Source organism: Martes martes (assembly GCF_963455335.1).
Source record: "Martes martes genome assembly, chromosome: 15".
Classification (NCBI taxonomy): domain Eukaryota; kingdom Metazoa; phylum Chordata; class Mammalia; order Carnivora; family Mustelidae; genus Martes; species Martes martes.
This window is the reverse complement of record NC_137903.1, coordinates 43,474,307-43,500,137: the sequence shown is the minus strand read 5'-3', so window position 1 is coordinate 43,500,137 and position 25,831 is coordinate 43,474,307. Positions and strand designations below refer to the sequence as shown.

Here is a 25,831-nt window from a genome sequence, read left to right as displayed (position 1 = left end):
CCTAGAAGATGCCAAAAGCTTAGTTGGGATAGTCGCATTCTAGATGGAACACATACTGTTGGTGCCTAATTGCTGGGAGGAGGGCCAGGTCATAGGCAAGAGGCGGGTTGGTGATTGGATGTGGGAGTGCAAGCTTTTAATCCTATTGCCTCTGTTATCTCAATTCCGTAGGATGCACAGTGTTAGCTGAGGGTAAGGATGGGGGAGGAGGTGCTGGAGGTTTTGAGGAGAAAGAAGAAGCTTTGAAATAGGATCTTAGAGAGTGGGAGAGTGAACAGACAAGGGAAAACGTAGTGTGATGTAGGCGGTATTCAGAGCCCACTCAAGGTCAGTGGTGTGGGTTTTAAGACAAGACCAGTCAGCGTGCTTGCCAACTGCATCATGTGTAGAAGGACCGAATTGGAGCCACGGGGTCGTTGAATGTAACCAGTGCTGGGGTGTCTTAGACACTCAAGTATGGTGAAGCGGAGGAGGGGCGAGAGAACTGAGGTTACCGGAAAGGGTGTGAATTTATGGGCCACAGAATTTAATCTAAGGTAGGAGTGGAGAGAGTGCATGAGGTTGGTGAAGGTCAGTACAATAGTGGTCGGATGAATGGATTTCAAGTCTCAGGAGGGTAGAAAATTCTGGTGTTAGGAGGTATGATCCGGGAAGGTAGGAGGTGGTGGTCGGGTATTTGCGTTCTTGAAACTATGACCAAGGAAGGATTGCATACGTTGGTAGTCTGGGCTTTACCATGAGTGTGGGGGGCGGAGGACAGGGTCGTTTAAGAAAAGTCAAGGTGCTGAACGGTTTGAGAATTGGAAGGATCATCTTAGTGGCTACTGAAGTCAACAAAAATCAAGGAGGAGTGTCAGAGAGGACAGTGAGCCAGGCTCTGAAATGTGGCGGGGGGGGGGGGAGTTGGGGGCGGGTGGTGTTAGCATGACTGGAGCAAGTGGATAGAATGGGCTGATGGCAGGAATTAATGACCTTGGCCAAGGGCACAGGGTTAATCAGTAGTAGAGCCAGGTTTTAAACCTACTCTGTCTGCCGCCAGAGCCACACTCCTGGCTGCTTTGCTACTCACTGACAAATATGGTATTATGCTGCATTAGAAACTTCCAAATAATAGATGTTAAATAATGAATAAAGTCACGTCAATATTTCATTTGTCTTTACATGAGATTTACGTGCTTAAACATAACATGAGTTTGTAAAACACACCATGGTCATCATGGTTGGTTTGTTTTTGAGAGAGAGGAGGGGCGGGGCAGAGGGAAAGAGAATCTCAAGCAGGCTCCATGTCCAGTACAGAACCCAGGCGGGGTTCGATCTCACAACCCTGAGATCATGACTTGAGCCGAAATCAAGAGTCAGACACTTATTGGACGGCACCACCCAGACACCCCCATCATGGTTTATGTATTTTTATTTTTATTTTTAAAAGATTTTATTTACTTACTTGACACAGATTGCGAGAGTACAAGCAAGGGGAGCAGCAGGCAGAGGGAGAGGGAGAAGCAGGCTCCCAGCAGAATAGGGAGCCCGACACGGGGCTCCATCCCACGACCCCGGGATCATGACCTGAGCTGAAGTCAGGCACTTAACCGACTTAGCCACCTAGGCGCCCTGTGGTTTCTTTTTTTAAAATGTGCTGTTAGCAATGCACTTTTCTGGTCATCCCATGGTAATGTTAGTTGTAATGACATTCATTAGTATTGGTTGACTCTGTTCTGTGGGGCAGGCGCTGGGCTAGTGTAAACATGTTCGTTTCTATACAAGTCTAGGTACTGTTTTCTCCCCATTTCACAGATGACGATCCTGAGGCTGAGAGAAAGGAAGCGCCTTGCCTGACATGGCAGGCTATGGTGGACTGCGTCCTCTGCGACTCGGACCCGGGTCCGGCCTCGTTCGTCTCGTAGTCTAGTGCTCCGTGACGGTGCTACGCTGGACAGTGAGGGGAGAGCGGAAAGGATGGCTCAGCTCTTTATATCTGATGAGGGGAATAGCAACTGAATATATAATAAACTGATTTGATGTATAGGTTTGATAAAAGAAAGTGTGCTTTATATAACAAGGGACATAACCTAGCCTTGGAGCCCTAGGGAAGGTCTATTTTGAGAGGTGATTTTTAAGCCAGACTTGAAAGAATAGTCTAAGTTATCATGTCGGTGGGAGGGAGAGAAATTTCAGGTAAAGAAACATCTGGGGCACCTGGTGGCATATTTGGTTAAGCGTCTGACTCTTGGTTTTGGCTCAGGTTGTGATCTCAGGGTAGTGGGATCGAGCCCCGCATAGGGCTCTGTGCTCAGCTGGAGTCTGCTGGAGGTTCTCTCCCTTTCCCTCTGCCCCTCCTCCCGCTCACTCTCTCTAGTTCTAATATAAATAAATTTTTAAAATCTTTATTTTTTTAAAAGATTTTATTTATTTTTTGGGGCACCTGGGTGGCTCAGTGGGTTAAAGCCTCTGCCTTCAGCTCAGGTCATGGTCCCAGGGTCCTGGGATCGAGCCCCTCCTCTCTCTTGGCCTGTCTCTCTGCCTACTTGTGGTCTCTGTCTGTCAAATAAATAAATACAATATTTAAAGATTTTATTTATTTTTAGAGAGTGAGAGAAAAAGCACAAGCAGGGGGAGCCCCAGAGGGAGAGGGAGAAGGAGACTCCCCGCTGAGCAGAGAGCCCGATATGGGGCTTGATCCCAGGACCTGGCTGCACATGACCTGAGCTGAAGACAGATGTTTGACCAACTGAGCCACCCAGGCGCCCCTTAAAATCTTTATAAAAAAAGGAAAGAAAAGAAACAACATGGGCAAGGGTCCCCAGGCCTTAAGGTATCCTATAGGAACATCAGGCCTCATTATCCTTATTATTTAACTTCTGACAAAGCCTGAGGTTTAGCAGATAATCTAGGCATCTGTCATTCCAGTACTTAACTTCTCCCAGAACCGGTCCTGATTGTGAAGATGGTAGCACGTAGTAATCTCCCCTTCTTATCTTTAGGATAAATGGAGGCATAGAAAGTTTCAGCCAACAGCGTAGCTGGAAAAGTCATTTTTACCATTTTTCTCTTCACCTTTTTTTCCTGAATATCTTGCAAACTGCCTTTCTCCAGAAGCATTTTTTAATGAACCTCTGTTCTTCCTTTGTTGCACTGTTCCCTGCTTGCAAATGCATTTACCGAGCTAAGGAAAGGAACATTTGCTCAAAAGCTGTCACATTACATATGGATATGATATTCTCAACCAGGACCCCATAGTGTAGCTCTGGCTGGGCTGAAACTTCACAGACTCTGCTTCTACTGGAACCTTAGCCGAATGTGGGCCAGAGGCAAACTTCAAAGGATGTGCTTTTATTTAACTGTGGATAGATGATTTTCATTTCTAAAATGCTCTCTTTAGCGACAGGTAGAGACATATATAAGTTCAAAAGAAGCTCTTGGTTTCTGTAAGCCCATCACAATATGCCTTACTCATCAACGCGTCGGAACATCTCTCTCTCCACACTGAAGTGTAAACACACACCCCACATACACATATACATACACATGTATGTGTTCTCTCTGCTCTCTCTATCCCCTCTGCCCCTTCCTCCCTCTCCCTCCCTCCCTCCTATTTTTCCATCCATCTATCCAGCTATCACTATTCCCCTTCTCCCTCCCAGGTGATGAGTCTTGAGTTCTCCACAAGGAAGTCCATCACCAGACATGCTGACCGAATGCTTTTCAAGCCCCATTTCTAGGTGCCACTGTTAGGTAGAAAGTGGTGCTTAATCAAAAAGCCACCTTTGAAACACCCTGGTCCTGGTCCACCAAAGAAGTGGTCTCTCCCTGCCCTACAAGAGTTAGTGTGAAGGGACCGTCCAGTCATGCTGATCATGCAGAATGTTCACTCGCTCCCTTATGTCTCGGTTCCCTGGTGGAAGAAATGCCCAAAGACCCAGGCAGGTCAAGTCAAGGCCACGGTCAACTTCTGGTCCAGCCTGACACTAAGACCAAAGGGGAAAAGCCCATGACGGCTGATGTGTCCTGGGAAAGAAGAGGAAAGCCTGAGGAGAGAAGCTGAAAGTCTGGGAGTTGCCCGTGCTTAGGAAAGATTCTGTGTAAACTGTGGGTATAGTGTGAGATGGGAAGAGAGGAATAGGCAAGGCAAAGATGTCTAACCGTTCTCAGCATCCCCAGTTTGCGTGTGTGTCCCACTTGCTGCCATGTTTCCATTACTATGGGGCTTGTCTGCGGCAGGGGTGATGCTCTCGCTTGAGGCTATGGGTCCCACCTGGTTGTCATGCTGGTCTGTGATTGCCCCAGAATCCAGGCCATCTGTAGCTGCCCCCATGGCGGGGTTGGGGGGGGGGCAGTCCTCAGAGTCTTGATTGGTCAGAATGAAGAAATTAACCAACAAATAAACTCTGTTCTGACTTCTGATGCTGCTAATGTTCCTTAGCGAAGAATCTGTGACTGGCGTGCCCAGCACAGGACAGAATATTGGAGGCCACGCATCCAAGTTGGAGTCAAGAGAGTGACGTTTCCTTGCAGCTGTGGGGTTCAGCCTCATGCCCCACCCTAGCCCGATGCCATCCTTGAACAACACCATAACCTCGCGCTCTCTCCACTGAACTCATATTGGCACAGCCTGCTCAGTGATGCCCCCCACTTCTGATGGAGGCAGCACTCTTGCCCCCCGCAAGCCGATAAGAAGCTGAGGTGGAAATTATTATTCTCTTTGACACTCACTCCCCGCCCCCAGCTTGAGCCCCAAAACCCAAATGGGAGTTGCATCTCCTTATATGACTCTTTCCTTCCCCAGCCCCAGAGTTGGTTCTGGTAGTTTCTCTGACTCAGGGTATGTCAAGCAGTTTCTCCATGAGCTACGTTTTCCAAATGAGGAAGGGGCACATCCCCTCTGTGGTCTGAACCTATAAAGACATGAGCCACAGCCGAAAGGGGCCACGTCTCCTCCATGTGCTTTAGCCATTCTGAGGGAATAAAACCTAAAGGGTGAGAAACAAAGCAAAGAGAGGAGAGGGACCCTTGGAGGGCTGTGGTTCCCAGGCACCCCCATGGCAACGTCCATTTCAGCGTGAATGTAGGACTCAGTGATGGGCTTCTGACTTGGACCTCTGCCCAGAAGGCCCTGATACGAAGGCCGTTCCTCTGTCAGGTGGTCACGGATAACAGCTCCCAAGGGTTTTGGGCGCTGTTAGGTCCTGCCCTTTATCGTGTTACCCCTGCATTTTCCCATGTGGCCCCCTGTAGCCTCTCCGCTCACGTGCACCCAGCTCCCTGCCGCTCGTTCCAGGTGCCCCCGCCCCCTGGCTGCCTAGCATCCAGGATGAGCTCTGTACCGCTGAGCTACCATCTAGCTTCCCTCCCGGAACTCCATTCCTCTTCCCATTTACTCGTTCTTTTCTGTTTGCCTGGACATATATGGGTTTCTTCAGAAAGACTGTAGGTGCCTTTGAGGTCAAGAATCTCTCTATCCCAACTCCTGTTGCCTAGTAGCACAGTTCACACACAATAGGCCCTCTGTAAACATTTGCTAACTAACTCAAACAGGAATCCCCATCTCTTGGACGGATCATCCTTGACTGGTGGGAAGAAAATGAATAGATTCTCTTTTATTCCTTCGCTAGAGTAGTTGGCAACGCTCACCATTTCACAGGTTGCTCTGACCCCCTCTCTGTGTATTGAATGTCCATACTGTATTGTCACTGTCCTGTGAAGTGGAGGCTGGGTGGGCGGTGTAGGGGGAAGGTGGAGTGTGGGTGTCCCCACGTTCATCATGACTTCCTCTCCAGGCAGCTCTCATATGTGTACAATCTGAGTTAAAGCCTGGTGTTGCCATCGCATTTGGACCACAGGCCAGACACCTCTTCCTTTATAAAAATTAGGGAATCTCCTTACTATAGTGTTCGTATTTGATTCGGGTAACTGATAAATTTACCTTTTTTAGCAAATGCTTGTAGGACACTCCCTAAATGTCAGACACTGTTCTGAACACTTAAGCTATATTAAATCGTTCCTCCTCATGACAACCTGGCCAAGCAGATAGAATTGTTACCATCAACCTCATTTTGCAGGTGAGGAAACGGGGACACAATGATTAAGGGACTTGCTCGAGATCACACTGTGATTGGTGGCGAAGCTGGAACTGGAAATAGGCAGGCTGGCTCCGGAACCCACGTCCTGATTTCTGTACCCTGCTGCTTCTCATTGTGATTTGGGCAAGGTCTACCGTGCACATCTGTGCCCTTGGAATTTGAGTTGTCTTTTTCCATCTCCAGGCCCCTCGAGAACAGAAGTGCACTTTGGTCTGACCTACCTAGCAACATGCTGGTGTGTGCTTAATCAGTGGGCTCATTGATTTATTACCTATGGCTTGAATACAGGTTTATTTATGTCAATTACCTATGGCTTGAATACAGGTTTATTTATGTTATTCTACGCAGTTAATTGTTCACATTGTAATCAACGCCAGTCCTAAAATTTGGCTCCTCAAAATATATTTTCAAACAACCTAGGAACCAAGCCAAGAATTACTCTAATTACACATTGTACCAGTTTTTGAGTGTTGGAGATGACTCGAAAGCAAAATGTGTGTTATTTAAAATTATTAAGCTGATAGTAAATAAAATGTGATTTTGCCCAACAGAGAGAGAAAGGTACACGTCCCTCTTTTTCTGTTGCCCTTTCTAGGTGTCAAGGATCATGTGGGACTTTTTTTTCCACATGACTTCTAGACTTTTTCTTGAATTAATACAGAATTTTTAGCTGCCCGTAAGCCACCACTTGCTGTTCAACAAAAAAGAATCCTATTCAAACCCCTCTCTGTGGGTTCCCCTCCAATAAAGAGAACAAACATGGAAAACACATGGGGGAGAGCTGTTTATTTGATGCAGGGGTTATTCATAATACAGTGTGGGGTACTTTTTGGAACCAATTCTAGTTGCTTCAGGGTATTTCTAAATTGAATTCCAGGAATAAAGTGTTTATAAATAGTAAGCATTAAAAAAAAGAATGCTTTCATCCCAGGTACTTCCTTCTGCAGTCTTAATGGCTTCCCTTGCAACTCTTAACTCTTTTGGTTAGTTAATTGGTTAACTAGTTGAGTTAAGTTGGTGGTGCTCAACCCTATCATACCCAACACCCTGTTTTATAATAAATTTTTTAACTCCATTTATAATCCTTACATGAAATTCATAAATGATAAAATCTACATAGGCAAGATTTCAACTATAAATATAATGCTTTAACAGTGATTAAAAGAGAAATAAAAAGAACATGATTGGTAATGATAGACTAGCCATTTTAATGTGTACGTGCTGTGGTAGTATTGCGATAAAAGAAATAATAAAGTCGGACAGACTTTAATAATAAATAATAAAGTCGACAGACATTTCCACCTGATCTTGATTCACTGTGATGTAACATGTATATGATGATATACAATATATGTAAGAGCTATCTAGACTAATTCAGATGTGCCGCATTGATGATTCAAAGATCATGAACAGCATCGTGGACAATGCTATCATTTTCCAAACTTAAGAACAACTCTTGGTAAAATTTCTAATGATGTATCATCGCCCCTCGATGTACATGGTAGTTATGCAAGTGGAAGAATGTGTCATACATTAAAACAGTACAAGCTGCTTTGTGCTTATATGTAAAGGGAGTTAGCTTCTTGGCTCAGGTTTTCACCTATGTAAATGCATAGCGAGACATTCAGTAGTTTGCAGGACATATGGAAATGCCTTGTTGCGCAGAGCTATCCTAAGCACTGTACTCTTCTAGCCTTTCTAGCCCTGCCCTCTAAATGCCAGCCGTGTCCTCCAAGCATTGTGTTATTGAAGAGCAACCATGAATGTCCCCAAATGCACTCTACTGGGTGATATCACCCACACAGATAACTACAGGGTTAGTTCCCAGCATTAGCCCTAGATCATGATTATGTCAATTTATTCTGCTGACTCTTTCTGGTTCTTGAAAACCAAAGGCATGTCTACAGGAAAATCCTTAATACTTGGGTCAGTTTTGAGATTGAATTCCATGGGAACAAGGGCTTAGTTCAGGACGTACAATATCTAGTTCCCAACACAATCCCAGGCTTCAAGTCTAGCTCGAATGAGTAAATAACTTTTGGGTTAGACATTGGGGTTAGTCAACAGATATCTACTGTTTAACTGAAATAGTTTTGTTACTTTCAAGTATAGGTGACAAAACCTAGAAGCTCACAAGGGAAACTTGTAGTTGAGAGTTATTTAAAAACACCATTTCAATTGTTTCTGCTTGAATGAATTACATAAAAATGTTCGAAAACATCTGGAACCCGTCAAAGATCCAGAATCATCATGTCATTTTGTGTAGGGAATGGGCACAGGTTGAGGACCCTGTGTGAGCTGCGGCTTTGGCCTAAGAGGTTTGCTTAATCTTCACAGTGGTCTGAAGGCAGCCGTTATTAACCCTATCTTTTTTTTTTTTTTTTTTTACCAAAGAGGAAATTAGATTCAACAAGGCAAATAAACTTCCCACAGCAAGCCAGTGGGTCAACAGCAGAACAGGGTTTGAACCCAGAACTGTCTGATTCCAGAGGTTTCGTCTTTCCCAAGAAATTCTGCCGCTCTTCTTTTTTTAAGTGAGGCAAAGCTAAGTGTCTGTCCTGTCTACATCAGAAGGGCCATGAATTATAGCTACGTGAGGTCCACCTGAACATAATTTTGCTCTCTGTGTACTTGTATTTGTCATGTCAATTACAGCTCACTTTCCTAGTGGTTTGGTGACTTTTACGTTGATCCTGTTCTCAGTCTGGCTCCAGCATTCAAGGTCTTGTGTGAGCTCCCACCAGCGGGAGTCTGGAGAGCAGGGATGAGGTCCTCTCCGTTTCTGGGTCTCCAGGAACCAGCCCAGTGCCTCTCGCACAAAGCAGATGTTCCAAGGGTATTTGTGGAGTTGATTGTAATTGAATGATTTTTCTCTTTTTAGGCCTTGGCCTTACACAATATTTCAGCGGGGCTTTGACCTGGTTTTGGGAGAACAGCCTTCTGATAAAATATTCAGGTAAGTGGCTGTCGAGGGACTTGCTTATGTATGTCTACAAGCCCCATCCATGTCCCACTTCCCAGTGAACTTTCTCTCCTAGAGACAAAGTATAACCTGAGAACCACATTTAGCAGTTCTGCTCTCCTCGTAACAAGAACACTGGCCCTACACTCTTGCCTGGTGACACCGTGGGGAAGTTGGAGAGCAGACAGCTCTGGGTCCTGGTTTCCTTCCTTGCCTGCTCTGTGAATCCTGGTAATCTACTTAACCCCTTGAAGTCTCCAGTTTCGGCATTTGCTAAGTGGGGCTACGTCACATGCCTGGTTCTATTCCTATGGGGAATATATGAGATCATGCAGGGAAAGCCCCTGGCACCGAAATTGGCACAGAGCAGGCAATTAATGTCAGTTTCTGCTTCTTCATTTTGCATCTAATTTGCACCTTTTTCATAAAATCTTGCTCAAAATGAATTTGTCCCACCCCTGCCGCCTCCTTTTCTCAGCTCTACTTCATTATTACCTTCTTCTCTCTACCACCCTCCTAATTAAATTGGATGTGTCTGGTCCCTCCCAAATTTCTGCCGACACACCTGGAATAGCACAGGCTGGAAAAGTCCACAAGCGAAGGAAGGATCTGGGGGCCGCCGCGAACTATTGGATTTTTCACAAAATTTCGTTCACGCCAGGCTTTAGCTGGAACACGTTTATTGCCAGACTAAGATCTTATCATCCATTTATTCTTTCAATCTACCTATCACTCAGGGAACGTGCGGCTCAATGTGCTTCCGCTGACTACCAGCCAAGTGCCCGAGATTGCGTGTGGCCGGGCAGTGTGGCTGTGATACGTGTCCCTGTGCGTGCATGCCCCCAGGGAGAGGAAGTCAGCCGTCCAGCAGGGGGTTCTGATGTCAATGCATGCATTAAGCTAGCTTGAAGCCCTAAGGCAGGATTGGGGAGCAGTGTGGGACAGATGGAAACCTTGTTCCCTTTTCCCCACTCTCCTATAATGTGCCGAGTCTCATGTATTCACTTCTCCCTTTCCAGACCCTTCCCCAGACCTAGTCCTGGCCTAGGTGTTCCCTTTGCTCCTGCATTTGCCCCCTAGAGCCGGCTCCTATGCCCCAGCTTCTCCTGCCTCTCCTCCCTGCTGGCTCCAGATGGACCGGGTTTGGCCCCTGCAGTGTTCTCTGAAGGCGAGCTCTGAGCAAGAGCACAGATATACAGAATCTCTTCCTCTCAGGGCCTCCCCTTGCCTTCTTCCCTCCTGAGTGTCTCTCCTCGGGGAGGTGGGGTCACCTTGATGGCCTTGGCCACAGGCTGCTTTGGAGGATTTGTGCTACACAAGATGTCACCTATGTTCCGTACACTACGACTTGCGCATTTAAACTTTCCAGCGATGAATTATCATTTGGCTGACTTTTTTCTCTCTTTCTCCGCTGCTGGTCTGTGAGGACCTTCGAAGGGTGATAAAGATAAGGCAGATGGAGAGCCTTGTGGAGTTTGGCTGATTAATGTGAATAAGTTTCCTCTCCCCTAAAAGTCAGAAACTAGCACTTTGAAAAACAGGAGCCTTAATGAAATTGCTGTTAGAGCAGAACCTGTCCACGAACTCTGTTTCCATCCCCACAAGCACCATTTATTCTTCTCAAGTTTGTTAGCTGCCAACTGGATGTGATACCCAGGCACCACCGAGGGGTCAGTTGCATGGCTTGACCCTTTCAGTCAACGATTTCAGGAGCCAGTGGGGTAATCAATCATGTTACTCCCTAATGTGACAATAACTAGTCTCTCTGACAAACACCATGGGTCGTGATTTACCTGTGATAGGTATTAGGAACTTTAACCGAAACCACTCTGGGATCTGAGTAAACCGACTGCTAGTGGTTATTCTGGAAAATTCTCTGACCTGGTCGGTGACCGTAATCTCTTAAAGAAGCTAAGGACTATTTACTTGTCGTTCTGCTCACCTCTGATTTAGTGTCCTGATGAATTCCAAGCCACTGCACTTTTCTGACATTTGAGTCTTTCTGCTGGTGAATGTCAGTGTACAAGTGTGTATTATATGCTGCTCTTCTCCCTTGGAACCTTCTGTTCTTAGTCACATCTGTTCCCTACCTGATCCACTTCCCAGCAACTTGAACATTTCCTACTCGGCACTGAATATATACTCTTCTCCTAATATAAACACTACCCATTTTCATGGTCTAGACCACTCCAAGAAACTGGTTTAGATGCTGTAGATTGACCAAACAAATATGGTCGACATAGTCCCTGACATCAGGAAATTTACAGTCTCATCCAAGAATTGTTCTCCAACCCTGATCCTCCAGGAGAATCCCAGTGGGCTCAGAAATGACCAGTGATCTCAACTGGCACAAACGAAGTAACTGAAAAGTTCTGAAACGTGAGGCCGGCCCATGAGTGTTCTTTCAAAGCACCATGGTAATTCTGATTTCTACCCAGGACTGAGAAGCGCTGCTCTCAATTTTCTCCAACCCACAATGACTTGTCCCCCTCCAATACCTGTCATGTACAGACTATAATATTTAATTGTCAATTATTTTATCTCATGTTTATTTTTATTTGCCTATTTATTTCCCCAGTGAAATGCTTGTCTTCCTGAGGGGAAGGGTAGTACCCTGTACGGCTTTCAATATTTAACATCAACACACGACTGGGAACACAGTAGATCTCCAATAAGTATCTGTCATTGATCCTCTCAGGCGTTTCCTAAGAACTTGAAACCAAGTTAATAAAAGACCTTGATACCCAAGCTCACCTTGGTAATCTGCAATCCCAAAGAAACTGGGAAGGGCCCAGGCTAGACTCAAAAGTCTTCTCAGCAAACCCCATGTATCCTAGAGATGCCCTTTCCGTTGTGGCTAGGATCATGCCATCCCACTAGATCCTCTAGTGAAAGGGTTGCTGCAGACCAGATTTCTCTCTCAGAGACCGTCCTTTCCACATGTGTACCTGTGTCACCGGGAACAACATCTCATCCTGGACTGGCCTGCTCTGGGGAAGAGTGGAGATGCCAGGCCACGAGCTCTTCCTCCAGTTCCTTCACATTCTCTTGATGCCAGGCTGCGGTGAGCATACGGGCTTATTCTGTCCAGTGCTCTCCGGCAAGTGCTGGCCTCTGAGCAGAAGTTTTAAGCTAGTTCAACAGTGTCGTGTGCACGACTCAGGCTACAGCTGAGCCATCAAGTGCGGTGGTCACCACCAGCTGTCACGAGAGAAGGCCCAACTTGGGAAAGCATTCCAGATGCTCTCCCAATTTCTCTTTGGTGGCTTTTTGAAATCATTCCTGCCAAATCTGTATGAATGAGGGGCAGATGAGATTTCAGGACACAGCTTTTTCTCTGACAGTTTATTCTATATTTGGTTTTTGGAGTTACTCAGTAAATTTTGCAGAGAAAAGAAAACTTTAGAATTTCATAGGCATGAGCCAGTATGGGCTGGAAAGCTGCTGGGAGCCTTACTTGAGTATCACAAACCCCCATCTTTCCCACTTACAGAGAGGTGACCTTGGAGAGGTTGCTGAGGTCCTTACAATCTTAGTTGACTAATCCATAAAATGGAGCCAAGTGGCCGACCTCAGAGGACTCTTGTGGGGATAAACGGGGCAGCTCTGTGGAGCACCTGCCACGTTGAGAGTTCTCAAGTGAGGCTAGTCTCAGCCACACCTGACTGCTTCCTCTGTGTGTTTCACGTTGACCCCACCAGGGACTGAAGAGCACACTGTTTCTCCTTGTTTCTCCCAGTGTTGTGTCTCAGAAACCACTTACAATGTGAAACCCAGATCCTTCTCAACCATTAAATCCTTTCAAACCCAGAGATTAACCCGTGTTCTGCTCTAAATGAAGGATAATCTTCACCATCACTTTTACCTTTAAATTTGAAAATGGAGATTATATTCTCCTGTAGCCTGTGCAAACTAGAGAACATAACTAAATCTCCTTATTCATCAGTCAATAAATATTTATGGAGTGACCCCCCACCTTGCACCCAAAATTCTTGTTAAGCAGTGGGAAAATGAAGATGCCATCCAAGAGAACACATTCTTCTGAGGGGTGAGAGACCCAAGAAAAGGTGGGCACAATTCAACATAACCGGCGCAGCCCGGGGCCATGTGTGCGTCCCTTGGCTCAGCCTGAGGTTGAGCCTGAAGATCCTGGAGGGCTTTCTGGAAGGGGTGAGAATTTTAACCGCGTCTTAAAATGACTGGCATCCAGCAAAGAAGAAAGGGAAGCAAATTCAGAACGGATTATCAAGAGCAAAAGCCAAGAGGTGAGAAAACGAAGGTGACTTTAGGAAGGAACTATAGTTCCTTGCTTGCACTGTAGAAGCATGAAGTATGAGGCGGGGTTTGGTGTAAGGAGAAGCTGAGGAAGTGCTTGGGAGTGGCATCTTCGGAGACGTAAACTTCCCTCTGTGGGTCTTAGATGCATTGAGCAGTTTTAGCTGGAGCAAAAGGTGGTTTCCTCTTCCCTTCGAGTTGTTGCTGCACACAGAGGGAGGGAAAGCTGACATGGCATGACCTGGGAACGTTTAGGAAACGCCTGAAATGATCAGCTACAGATATTTACTGGAGATCTCCTGTGTTCCCAATTGTGTGTTAGATGTTAAATATTTAAAGCCATAAATGGAGGGACATGGGACTCTCTTCCAAAAGGAAAATTAACCATCAGAAATTTGCTAGAAATGCCAACTGTTTCCTAGAATCTGTTTCATAAATTATAAGCTACAGGTCCCAGATTTGTTGCTCTGCCTCCATGCAAACTTATAATTTTATAACCAAAATAGAAAACAAAAATTCACCTCTGTGTCCAAATAAACAAATAGACTGCTTCCTCCTAGTACCATTCAAACTTGTGTATGTTCTCACGGAAACAGTAGGTTACTTGTAATATCAGGGGTGCCCTCAGCCCAGCCTGCCTATTGTAACGTTGCCCTCAAGAATGTCCATCCCGAAATGCTGTGTCAGCACGACTGCTCACGTGTTGTTACCTTCGACCCACTTCCTCCCTGAGGTGCAAATTCTGGGCACTTTGGGGCAATCATATGCTCTGAATTGGCTCCTTAATCTTGCCAGGTGAGGGGGTGTGTGTGTGTGTGGGTGGGTGGGTGGGTGCGTGGGTGTATGTGAGAAAGGGCTGGCATGTCTTCAGTTTTGGCAGGTGTCCTCTTCTGTCCCCTACCGATGGGCCTCCCTCCCTGGTACAGAAGCCTCCCTGCATCCCTGCACAGACCTAGCCCCAACTATTGCCTTCTGTCCCCAGGGGTGGGAAGAATTGGGGGCTTCCTTCAGAGCAAAGAGGCCTGGCTGACATTTCAGTGCTGCTTAATATGGAGATTTTCCCTGCAGGTCAGAGAAGTAGGGGGCCATCTCCCAAATCCGGGCCATCGCCCACTTGCTCAGTGGTTTTCCCTCTCCCCTGGGCACCTGCCTTCTCTTCTTTCAGCCGTGCTAGCTCCTAGGGCTGTCATTCAGGGAGTGGGTGAAAATCTCACGAGCCTCGGTCATGGGTATCTCTGTGGCCAGCATTCCAGAGCGCTACATTTCTCATCAAAGATCTCATGCCCTCCGTCTGGTTTCCTAGCCTCTCCGGCAACCCCAGGGAGTGGAGAAGGGAGTGGGTGGGTTAAGGGGGAGATAAGAGCAGGATTCTGAAGTGGTGCTCGGTGACCGGCATGCTGATCAAGCCAGGGCTGGGTTCTTTTTAATTGTACGCATTCTTCAATTGTTCCTCCCTCCGCATTAAAGTTGGAAGGGGCCGCAGACTGCCTCAGCCTTGTGATATCCCACCCACACTGGCTTTTATCCCATAGACTATTTTTTGACTGTGAACACAGAGTATTTGAATGCCTTTGAAATAGAATGAATGAATAAATAAACAAATAATCTTTCATGGTTTCTTTAAGCTCTCCCTTGAAATGCTGATTGATTCTTTTATTCCTTTTAGCCCCTATTATAAGAATTAAGAAAAAAAAAACCCACAACCTCCCATGTCTCTGGAGGTTTACTTGCCATTAGCTGCGGGTGTGGGTAGGAGTGCAGAAAATACATCCAGGCTTGTTCTGTTCATCCTCTTCTCTCCCTGGGGCTCCTGGCTTCGGTTGTTTATGTATGCATCATACAATAACCAGAAGATGGGAGCTCCCCATCCCCTTTCCCTTGGTGGGGTTTCTCCAGGCACAGAGAGAAGCCATCACTACCATGGTGAGCATGCCATTCAAGGGATGGGGCTGGTGGGAGGCCCGCCTGTCTCATCAATTAAAATGCTTCCAATTATGTCTGACTTAGGATTGAGGAAGCCCAGCTTCCCATCTGAAGGAAACTGGAATTGGATTTCTTAGGGTTTGTTAAAAACCACCTCCACTGGTGAGCCCGTGCCATCAACAGCTCCCCCAGCGGGCCAGGCAGGTGCACAAGAGTAGTCCTCTGGGCCTCCCTCGGAATCAGTCGTCTTGTCCATGGAATGGTGGTCAGCTCCCTTTTCTGCAGAGGCGGCAAGGGCTCAGCAGGGAGCCCCTGACAGCAGAAGGCCAGGTCCCCCGACAGGGTGCCGGTCCCTCACCCGTAACCCCCTGGCGTTGGGTGTCCCTGCAGATTCACCTACACCCTCGGGGAGGGCATGTGGCTGCCCTTGAGCAAGAGCTTTGTGATCCCGCCCGCTGAACTAGCCATTAACCCTTCCGCGAAGTGTAAGACGGACATGACCGTGATGGAGGACGCTGTGGAGGTCAGGTGCGTCTGGGCCCGGGGTGCCGAGGCCACATGTGGCGTGGGGGTCTGAGCGAGGAACCACCTAAAGGCCCGAGGAGCTCGGGAAGGAATCACGACGAGCTCAAAGGGGAAGTTGGCAGGCTGCCTTCAGATTCCTAGTTCGCTGTGCCAGGATCTACTCTATCTGGGTCAATATCGCACACCCCAAGGCTCCTGCTTTGGGAGAGGACATAAAATTAGAGTTTGTAAGCACTTCCCACATCCCCTAAGGACTGACAGGCAATAAAACGTTAATTTCCTTGCCCAAGTTTAGACCTCCTTCTTGGACCAGGCATTACAGCCTTGGCTCATTTCCCAGATATGGAGAATGTCCATAATTTGTTAGTTCAAGGCTCAGAGTGTGGCTGATCTTTACTTCTTGGGAGCGAGAGCGAGACGTGACGCGGTTGACTAGACAGGAACTTGGAATGTGATGCTACTTGTTGCGCCCGAAGTCCCCTTGACTCCTTCCCCCTCCCTCCATGTCTCCCCACAGAGAGGAGCTGATGACCTCGTCCTCCTTTGACAGCCTGGAGGTTCTGCTGGATTCCTTTGGGCCAGTGCGCGACTGCAGCAAGGATAACGGGGGCTGCAGTAAGAACTTCCGCTGCATCTCAGACCGCAAGCTGGACTCCACGGGTTGCGTGGTACGTCCGCCCCATCAGTGGGGGTGGGGGTGGGGGTGGGGAGACGGGGTGGGGGGAGCACAGGGTAAGACATAATACCGATACACAGATGGAAATACTCTGTGAATAAAAGAGAAGGAGCCTCGCTGGCTCAGTCGGTAGAGCATGCCCCTTTGATCTCGGGGTCGTGAGTTCGAGCCCCATATTAGGTGTAGAGGTTCTTTAAAAATAAAATCTCTAAAGAGAGAGAGAGAGAAAGTCAGAAATGATGCCTCTCCAGTTGTCACCACTGTCTAATCTAAATTACGAGTTCTTTCAGGGCACCTAGGTGGCTCAGTTGGTTAAGTGGCTGACTTGTTATCCGCTGGGGTCATGTTCTCAGGATTGTGATCAGCCCTCTGCGTTGGGCATGGAGCCTGCTTAAGATTCTCTCTTTCTCTCTCCTCCCCTGCCCCTCTCCCCACCTTCCTCCCTAAAATAAATAAATAGATAGATAGATAGAAAATAAGGGGCCCCAGGTGGCTCAGTTGGTTAAGTGTCTGCCTTCGGCTCAGGTCATGATCTCAGGGTCCTGGGATCAAGCCCCCCATCTGGCTCCATGCTCAGCGGGGAGTCTGCTTCTCCCTCTTCGCCCCTCCCCCTACTTTGGGGCATGCTCCCCCCCCAGTAAATAAATAAAATCATAATAAATAAATAAATATGAATTTTCTCTTAACAGAGATGAGAAGCTAATCACCAGTCAGTTAATCAAGAAATATTTATGGAGCACCTGCCCTGTGTCCTGTCACTATCCTAGGGAAATTTCATGAATTATATAGCAGGATTCTTTGTTTCCAGTGTTACAGCCTCATTGGTGAGGGATGCCCCCAAACAATTCAAGAAGTAATTAACTGCTGAATAGTATGACACAGACTCTGATAGGAATTTGACTGTATTGCCTGCAACAGGGAATTCTACCTTTGGGTTGAGTGACTGTAGTAGGAGATTTGGGGAGAAACCTGCCTAAGGCCAGAATGATGAAAGAAGGAAGTTACACCAGGAATGGAGGAGAAAAATAAAAATATGTCACCTTTGAGACCCTGGCCATGAACTCCGACTTGCTGAAGGTGGTTTTCTACTTTGTTATCAGCTATGGGAACTTTGGCTACGTGTAAGATATGTGATGCTAGGACCCAGAAAGGCCATTTGGTTGAGAGTATGCTAAGGTCGCTCCTGCACTATGGATGAGGTTAAGGGAGGTTAAGGGAGGTTAAAGGAGGCAGGAGTGGATGACGTCATCAGCTGCCCCTGCCTTTCTGTTGGCAAGTTTTGTGTCCCTCAACACCATGGTCTGTTACCAGCCCTCCCTTCTTTTAAGGGCAGAATGATGCAATCCTCACAGAGAGGCGAGGACAAAGAAGGAAGGCAGCAAACCCAGACATCAAGTGGGCATAAAGGAGGTGGTTCATTGAGACGCGTGGTTCTGCAGTGTTTCTGGGGAAGGGCCATGAGCCTCCTCCCGTTTCCCTGTGTGGCAGCTGTGCTCTGGTACGGGGACCCCGAGCAGGGGCAAGCTGTGAGGAGGCTGGGCCAGTCCGTCTTTCACACACCCCCTTCCCGGTCTCTGAGCACCTGCTCTGTCCCTGGAGCTGTGCTCCATCAAAGACGGATGAGTGCCTGGGGTCTGGGGGGGACTCTCTCAGCCTCCCCAGACATTCACGGATCCAGCAGCTGCCGACAGGAGCTTGATTTATCCGAGGAAGGAAGGAAAGTGAAGGAAAGAATAGGCAGGGTGCAGAGGGGCAGGTAGGCGGAGACCTGGCTGGTCCATCAAAGGAAGGAAAGCAGAACAGAGGACCATCAGGAAAGGACAAAGAAAAACATTCTGTAGGTTCTGTCTTCCAGAAGCAGCCAGGAGGTAAGGTGACGTCCCACAGCGCTCCCCTCCCGTTGGCCGGTCCACTTTCAGATGTCTTAAACAAGCAGCTTCCCCACCGCGTCCCTCAGGAGACAATTTCACTGGCTAATGGAGCCTCCAGCTGAGACACGTTTTACCCCTCCTGTTCATCCTGCATTTCTTCATTCAGATTTCAACCTTTCATTCCTCGCTACTCTCTAGGGTCATTCCGAGTACTGAAACACTGTGTGTGCTCATGCGTGGATCCCGCCCCCGCATCCCGGCCGGTCCTGGCTGAATTTGAACGTGCTCACGGCTTCATACACTCTCTGTCTCCTCCCACCTCCCTGCCCCATTCCCAAGCCCCGGAGGGTTGCCTGTCAAGTGCCTTCTGTCGGTGATCCTAGCCCCTTTTACTTGGCATGTCGCCTTGCTGGCATATTTTTGTACTTTTAGCACTGTAATCTGTGAGACAGAGAGAGCAGGAATAGTTCCGATGAATATGCATTTGCAATAAGGCCGCTGCGTTTTAGAATCGGAGCTGCTGCCGAACGTCACCCAGCTAGACCAGTGCTTGGGGTTAGCATAACACTGTGAGGTCACTGGTCCATAGTGGTGGTTGGAGGAAGGAGGGGACCATTCAGCTGATTGTTTCTCCTTGACCATAAAGCCTGTGATTCCTGAGACAGGAGGACTGATAGTGGAGAGCTGATGTGCCATGTCCCGACCCTTGGGGTCATCCTGAGAAGCAGATCGGGGACCTCACGCTGAGCTGAGCTAGACAGGACAGTCCCAGAGCCCTGCTCCATTAGCAGAGCGGTCCCAGGTCCTCTGGAGGTGGACCAGGGACAGCCGAGGACCTGGCCCCAGACTGGTGTCTGGGAGAATAGGGCTATGGTGGAAACCCTGATGTTCAGTTAGTTTTCTGGGTGCTGAACTGAAAGCCTTCTCAGGAAAGGTGTATTTTCATGAAAGGAGAGAGAAATGAGGACTCAGAACCGCCCCCCCCCCCCCCCGGCCTTTAAGGAACCTGGGAAAGCAGCAGAGATGTGGGACAAGAGGAAGCACCCATGTGTTTTCTAGATTGGACACCAGCCAGACAGGTGGGGCTGGCGAGCCCTGGCCGCTCAATCTTCATTCTTTCTAGGAAGGCAGGACACGTTTCTCGGTTATGCATGGACTCCCACAGGGTTAATTGCTACCCAGTTAATTGCCCTATTGTTTATGTTGTCTCTGAGGACAGGAAACAAATGCCCGTGAAAGGCACAGACCTGTAGAAGCCACAGGCTCTGTCCCAAAGCAGACCACTCTCTCAGAGCAGGGATTGTCGAAAATTTGGGAGGGTTTCCGGAGCAGAGGTCAGCCGCCCACTGCTGCGAACTTGGGTCTTGCTTCTACCCATTGTCCTTACTGTGCCAGGATGCGAGTAGGAGGCCCTCCCTGGAGAGCACAAAAGCAGGGGTTCTGCGTCCTGTGAAGTTCCCCATCGTCTTGCAGTTACCGTGTTAAGTGTCCTGTTGCTGCTGTAACAAATGACCATGGGTTTTTCGTAGTTTCAAACAGTGCTCATGTATTACCTTCAGCTCTGTAGGTGAGACTCCAACATGGGTCTCGCTGGGCTAAAATCACGTATGGGGTGGGGGTGGGGGGCATTATTCCTTTCTGGAGGCTCCAGGGTAGAATCCATTGCCTTGTCTTTTCTAGCTTCTAGAGTCTGCCCTCAGGTTTTGGCTCATGGTCCCCTTCTTGCATCTTTAAAGCCGGCTCCATTGCATTTTTCTGGCCATTCTTCTGTGATGCGTGCTCTCTGATCTTCTACTCCCCTCATCCACTTTTAAGGACTCTTGTGATGACGTTGGGCCCCCCCTGGATAATCCAGGATAATCTCCCCATCTCAACCTGACTTGCCAAGCCCCTTCTGTCATGTAAGGTGACATGTTCATGGGCTCCGGAAGTCATATTGCTGACGTCCTTGGGGACCACAAGTGGGAGATGGCAGTGGGGTTGGAACAGACTTGGTAGGCAGGACGCTAGCCCCCCTCCCAGCTTGAACCAGGGCACCCTCATTCTCCTCAAGCCTATACCTATTGAGGTTTAAGTTAAAACTTAGGAAGTTTGACAGTTATTCCCAATGTTATCAAATAATGGAAAGCCCACGCTCTGTTGCTCCTTCCTTGTCTTCATACTCATCCCGAAAGTGGCCAGAAGTTGCCTCTGCTTTGTGCGCTCTCTGTGTGTGCTTAGGTGAGCAGACCGTGGCCTTGGAAGGCAAGAGGTTGGCTGTCCCGCTTTCTCATGTAATGAACACGTGACCTTTGCTGCCAGAGCATTATGCTCTAATGAGCTTTGAATTACCCAGTGACCCTGCTGCCCTTCTGTCCACATGCTGTCCACAATGGTTTCCCATGAAATGTGTCATTTCACCTCTACTGGAGCGCATATGTGTGGAGACTGTTACAGAAGACCGTATCTCTTTCTCTCTGTAGGACAGGAAGCAGAAGCATATGCCTCAGAGGCGTTCAGAGAAAGGGGGACAGGAAGCAGGAACATAAATTTAATTTCATCAAACTTTCCCCTTGGGAAGCTTGTGTGTCGGAGCCCATCAGAAAGTCAGGGAAGTCATTATGTGTAGCAGGGAGATCACCATGTAGTGAAAGGGAGCTTGTTTTGTGTAAGCGTTGTGGTTGACTGTCTTAACGAATCACCCTGGTGAGGCAAGTCTGGCTCAGCTGCAGGAAGGTGTCCCTCTTCTTCCAGGAACCCCAAACATGCTCATTGTCCATCACTCATATTCCTCTGCCAACCAGGGCGTCTGCCCCGTAATCTGGAAGAGAAGGGTGTGTGTCTCAGGCTTAGTGAGATTTGACTAGACTCCTAAGTAATCAATCAACCCAAAATCATTGGTAGCAAAAGAGGGAGAGACAGTGAAGAAAAGGAGTTGAATGGGGGGAAATCATTTTAATCTCATTAGCCAATGATGCCTTAGCCCAGTAATAAGTCAAGAAGCCATGAGCGTCTCATGAAAGATGATTAACCTTGTGTATTTTAGGGGTCAGTAAAATATGAGCTCATTTATTAGACCTTCTTGATGGGGGAGGGTTGTTGCCATAAACGGAGTGTTCTTTTTAAGCCTGTAGTTTATAAAGGCTCTGGGACTGTGAAATGTAACCTATTCGAAGAGGGGTTAATGTATGACCTTGGGGCTCAATCCTGAGCAAACAGTTCTCTTTTAAGGAACAAGTAAAGAGATTATCCACAAGCCAGGAGATGAGAATGGCCAACATTTGCAAAGAGAAAATGCCAGCTCCTCCTGGAGATAGGATTTCTCTGCTGACAACTGGGCTCTGGATCCAAATACTTCTAAGAAGGCATGGTTTGGAGCCTGTGGTTTTCTTTGTGTTTAGATTCAGGTTTTGAGGAGTCCAGAATGTGAACACAACAGTACAAGGAACATGTAGGCGAAAACAAAAACAAACCTACACCGTGAGACGCTTGATTGATCAGACCCCTTGGAGAATGGGTGTAGTAGTTGAACCAGGGTTGAGAAGAAAACTATTTTTCGGTTTCAGCCTTCTTTTTCCTGGAAATCTTTCAAAAATACTTTTCTCTGAACTGCAGACCAAGTAAGTTAAAGTGCAGTGAAGATAATTACATCTTTTTCAGTGATTAAGGATCTTGTCCTGTCTTCAGGGTCATTGCTCTGGACATTTAGAGTGTTTTTGCCTTATAAATATATGCACCCCTAATATAGTGTGTGTGTGTGTGTGTGTGTGTGTGTGTGTGTGAGTGAGAGAGAGAGAGAGAGAGAGAGAGAGAGACATGGGAGAGAGAGACACAGAAAGAAAGAAAGAGAAATAGAGAATATTAGGCTAACCTACAAATCCATAATTGAATCCAGAATGTACTCGGAGCTGCTCAAAACAATCAACCAACCAACCAACCAGTCTACAGGATTGCTTTACCTGTTGGCATATCGAATGGACTCTGTTTCTTTAAGGATTCCAGTGAATCCACGTTTTCTCACATTTGAGAAGCAACACAGCAGAGGAGAGACAGACATGAGTTTTGGGGTCCAAGAGATCTAGGTCCAAAATCAGATTCTGCCGTTTCCCACCTCTGTGACCTTAAACCAGTTACTACTTAATCTAAGTTTATTCTTCTGTAAAACGAGGTGAAAGAAGTCTATCTGTATCATTGCCATGGACAATAACACACATAGTTTGTCCCACACATAGAATGGCTTCATTCCTGTCAGCTGTTATAATTATTCTAGCTTTGCTTGTAAGAACAACCACCCAAAAAATAAATAAACGAACAAATAAATAATGTGTCTTGGACAAGGCAGCTAACCCTTTTCTCTCCAGATCTCTTAAGAGAGTGTAAATGCCAGGTGGTCCAATTTGGCATAGCAGTGGGCATCTACACATCAGAGCCAGGCAAGAGGCAGTTAGGCCAAGCTTTGGAATTCTGGAACAAAGCCCGCCTGGTTTTTATTTGGTGAAGTCTTTGTCAGAAGTCATGTTTGGTGGAGCATTGTGGGAAAAAAGCAGGTGGCTAGGAAGATGGGCGTCCCCACTGGGGCGCTCGCCAAGGCCAGGGTTGAAACCACGTGAGGTGGGAGGACTGGCGTGGTCTCTACTTTAATGGCTTTTCTCAAGCTTTATAGAAGGGAAGAAAGAAAAACAACTCATGGCAGCCAGGGCAGCCCATTTAATTCCAATCAAACTTCCACATCCATGCCTGGGCAGCCGCACAGTGGTGAAGGCAGCTCCCTTCTGGTGGCACATCTGGCCGACCAGCTGGATGGCCAAGGAAGTGGCTGGGTGGGGGCGGTAACAAAACGTGGGGGGCCAGCCTCCGCCGCCTCATTTGCTTGTTTACCATCATCTGGAGCATCTGGGTTTGCACCGCAGGGGTCAGCCCTTGGAAGCGACTTTATATGCCCTCACCTTCCAGCCTTCCAGCTGGCTTCCTGCAGAGGAAGGGGACGGAGCAGCCTGGGAGGCTGGCGGGCCCACAGAGGGGCCATTTGTTTGGGAAATTGCAGAATTAGTGTCATCAAGCAGCACACATCCTGCTGTGATCTTGGGGGGAGGGGAGGTGGCTTTTCTGGGGCACACCTGTGGCAGCTCCAGGCTACTGGAGCCAAGACGCTTGGCAGTTGGGAGAAACAGCCAGGCTGCAGAGTGGGGGAGGAGAGGGGAAGGGAGGAGGGGGGGGGAGTGGAGGGGGGAAGGGACACCCAGTTCCACCAAGTCTCGAATGTTGTTTTCGGTTTGGTTTTGGTTTGGGTGGGGGGAGTGTTAATTAGCTGACAGTGTGTGAATAGAGCATAGTCATTAAAAGCAGGTCAGATCTAGACAGACCCCCAGCTCTGCCCCATACTAGCTGCTTGACCCTGGGCAAGTCACTAGCCCTTTTGCAGCCTGTGTAGAAGGACCAGCTGTAGCACAGATGTAAGGATCCACTGACCGGACAGAAGAAGCAAGAAGGCAAAGAATATTCTTTGACTCACTTGGTGGGACTCCAGTGCAGTGAATTCACGCAGTAATTGGCAGTGTTAGTGGTTCCCACAGTTATTAAATGAGGCTAATACAGGGTAACGCCCGTGTGATGCCCAGCTCCTACTAAGTGCTCAGTGAACAGTGACTGTCATGTGAGAGGCTGATCGTGATGTAAGCTAGTGATGGGCCACCCCGTTCATGGACGCAGCCAGCCTGCCAGGTTTTGGGTGTGGTCCTGTCGTGACCAGCAGGGGGACTCCCACAAAATTATGTTTTCTTGGACCGCCGTTGCTTTACGTCACTTGGGGCTGAGCATACCCCATACCGCAGGGGATGTTGCAAAGGCTGAAGGAGTAAGATGGAAGAGTTCGATGCAGGGCAGGATGGGGGCTGCAGGAGTGCTCCCCACATTCACCAAGCCCCTTTGTCTTCCCTGGATTCTGGCTGACATCTCTTCCTGGATCATCTTTGCTGGCACTCCTGGGTAGTTTACTGAGGACATAGCAATGCAGAGAAACAAATCCTTCCACAATAAGAGTGTCCAGGACACTGGGATAAACCCAAAGCCAAGCACAGCACCCATGGGTGCTCATGTAGCAGATGCCCTTATCTTGCATCTTCCGCAGGGGGTCCTCGAGGCAGAGAGGTCATGAGTATGGCCACTTCTACCAGGAGAGCAGGCAAACCCCCACCTCAGGTCATAGAGGAAGTCTACTTCCTCCTTCCAGCTGGAAGCCCTGGCTCTGTCCATTCCCGAACCCCGTTGGCTATCTGGTACCCACGTTGGCAACGTGTTTGAGGTGAAAAGAAAAGTCCTATTAATAATAAGTGCAAACAGCAACACTCCCTCCCCCTACTCCAAAGAAGTCTCTGTTAACGCTGTTCAGTTCTGGCCCACCACCTCCACCCAACTGGGAAGCCAGCACACCTCCCTGTGTCTTGTTGGAACTTTCCCTTCCAGCCTGTTTGGAGGCAGGGGCTTTAATGCACATGCATGTGCTCTGTGCCCAGAGAGAAGCGAGATGTCAAAAAGGTCACTTTTCAAGGGAGTCCAGCATAGTGGGAAATTCGTGCATTAGTTGTCAATGTTAATGGTTTCAAGGCTGAGTGCTAAAAATAGGCGTCAGTGGTTACGGTTCCCCGAGAACCCAGTCCCTTGATTCACCTCCCTGCGTGGATGCTTTTTGATTGTGCCAGTGCCCGTCCGGACTGAGCCCCATGAAGGACAGCTCTGGCTGCTATGACCGCCACATTGGGGTGGACTGCTCAGATGGCTTCAATGGCGGCTGTGAGCAGCTGTGTCTCCAGCAGATGGCGCCCTTCCCGGATGACCCCACCTTGTACAACATCCTCATGTTCTGTGGGTGAGTTGAGCTGCCCATGAGGCCAACCAGCTTTCTGGGATGCTGAACACTCAGTGTTAAAACCACAAGAGGAAATCTAAAAGAACCAGTCACCCTAAGCCAACCCTGAGGCTCTGAGGAAAGAGCCTGTGGGACTGCAAGAGCCCCACTTTTAAAATCAGAGTTGGGAGGACCTACAGGGAAAGGCTAGCCCCATCCCCATGGGAGAGGACCCTGACCACAGTCATTGCCTGCATACACCAGAACTTTCCAGACTGTTCTGTGGAACTATATTATTGTGTCTTGTGACGACAGGATTCCGTGGTCCAAAGGCTCGCAGAAAGATTGTATAAAACTAGTTAATTATCAAAGAAGGGGAGGGGGAAATCTTTGCAGGAGTGGAAACATCATTGAATTCTGCCCCTGACCCTTCAGGGGCGCCCTCCCACAGACATGCTAATTCTTCAGTGCACTTCCTCCACAGGGGGGTTAAGTAGTTCCCTCAAGACTAGGAGCTGGTAAGTGGAAAGATTAGGATTAGAATTCAGGCACTCTCTGGTTTTTTAAAAAAAAATCTGTGATTCCCGCAAAATTTAAATTTATACCTCTGACTAGAATTATATTTAAAGACCGTCTCATGTTATATTTACAAAGTAAATAGCAGTTTGGCCCATTCTTATACTCTCATAGTTTGCTTGT

The 25,831-nt window shown here is 47.9% G+C and overlaps 1 protein-coding gene across 2 annotated transcripts in view; it reads left to right on the top strand.

The window, feature by feature from the left end:
• Positions 1 to 25,831, top strand: part of ASTN1 (astrotactin 1) — a gene marked incomplete at both ends in the record, with an annotated part of 313,794 nt that overhangs the window by 194,879 nt on the left and 93,084 nt on the right. For both annotated transcript variants that reach the window (XM_080825173.1, XM_080825172.1), the window contains 4 exons: positions 8,959 to 9,033; positions 15,628 to 15,765; positions 16,280 to 16,430; positions 24,987 to 25,153. In XM_080825173.1, the coding sequence (XP_080681299.1) occupies positions 8,959 to 9,033; positions 15,628 to 15,765; positions 16,280 to 16,430; positions 24,987 to 25,153 (531 nt within the window). The remainder of the gene's footprint in view (positions 1 to 8,958; positions 9,034 to 15,627; positions 15,766 to 16,279; positions 16,431 to 24,986; positions 25,154 to 25,831) is intronic.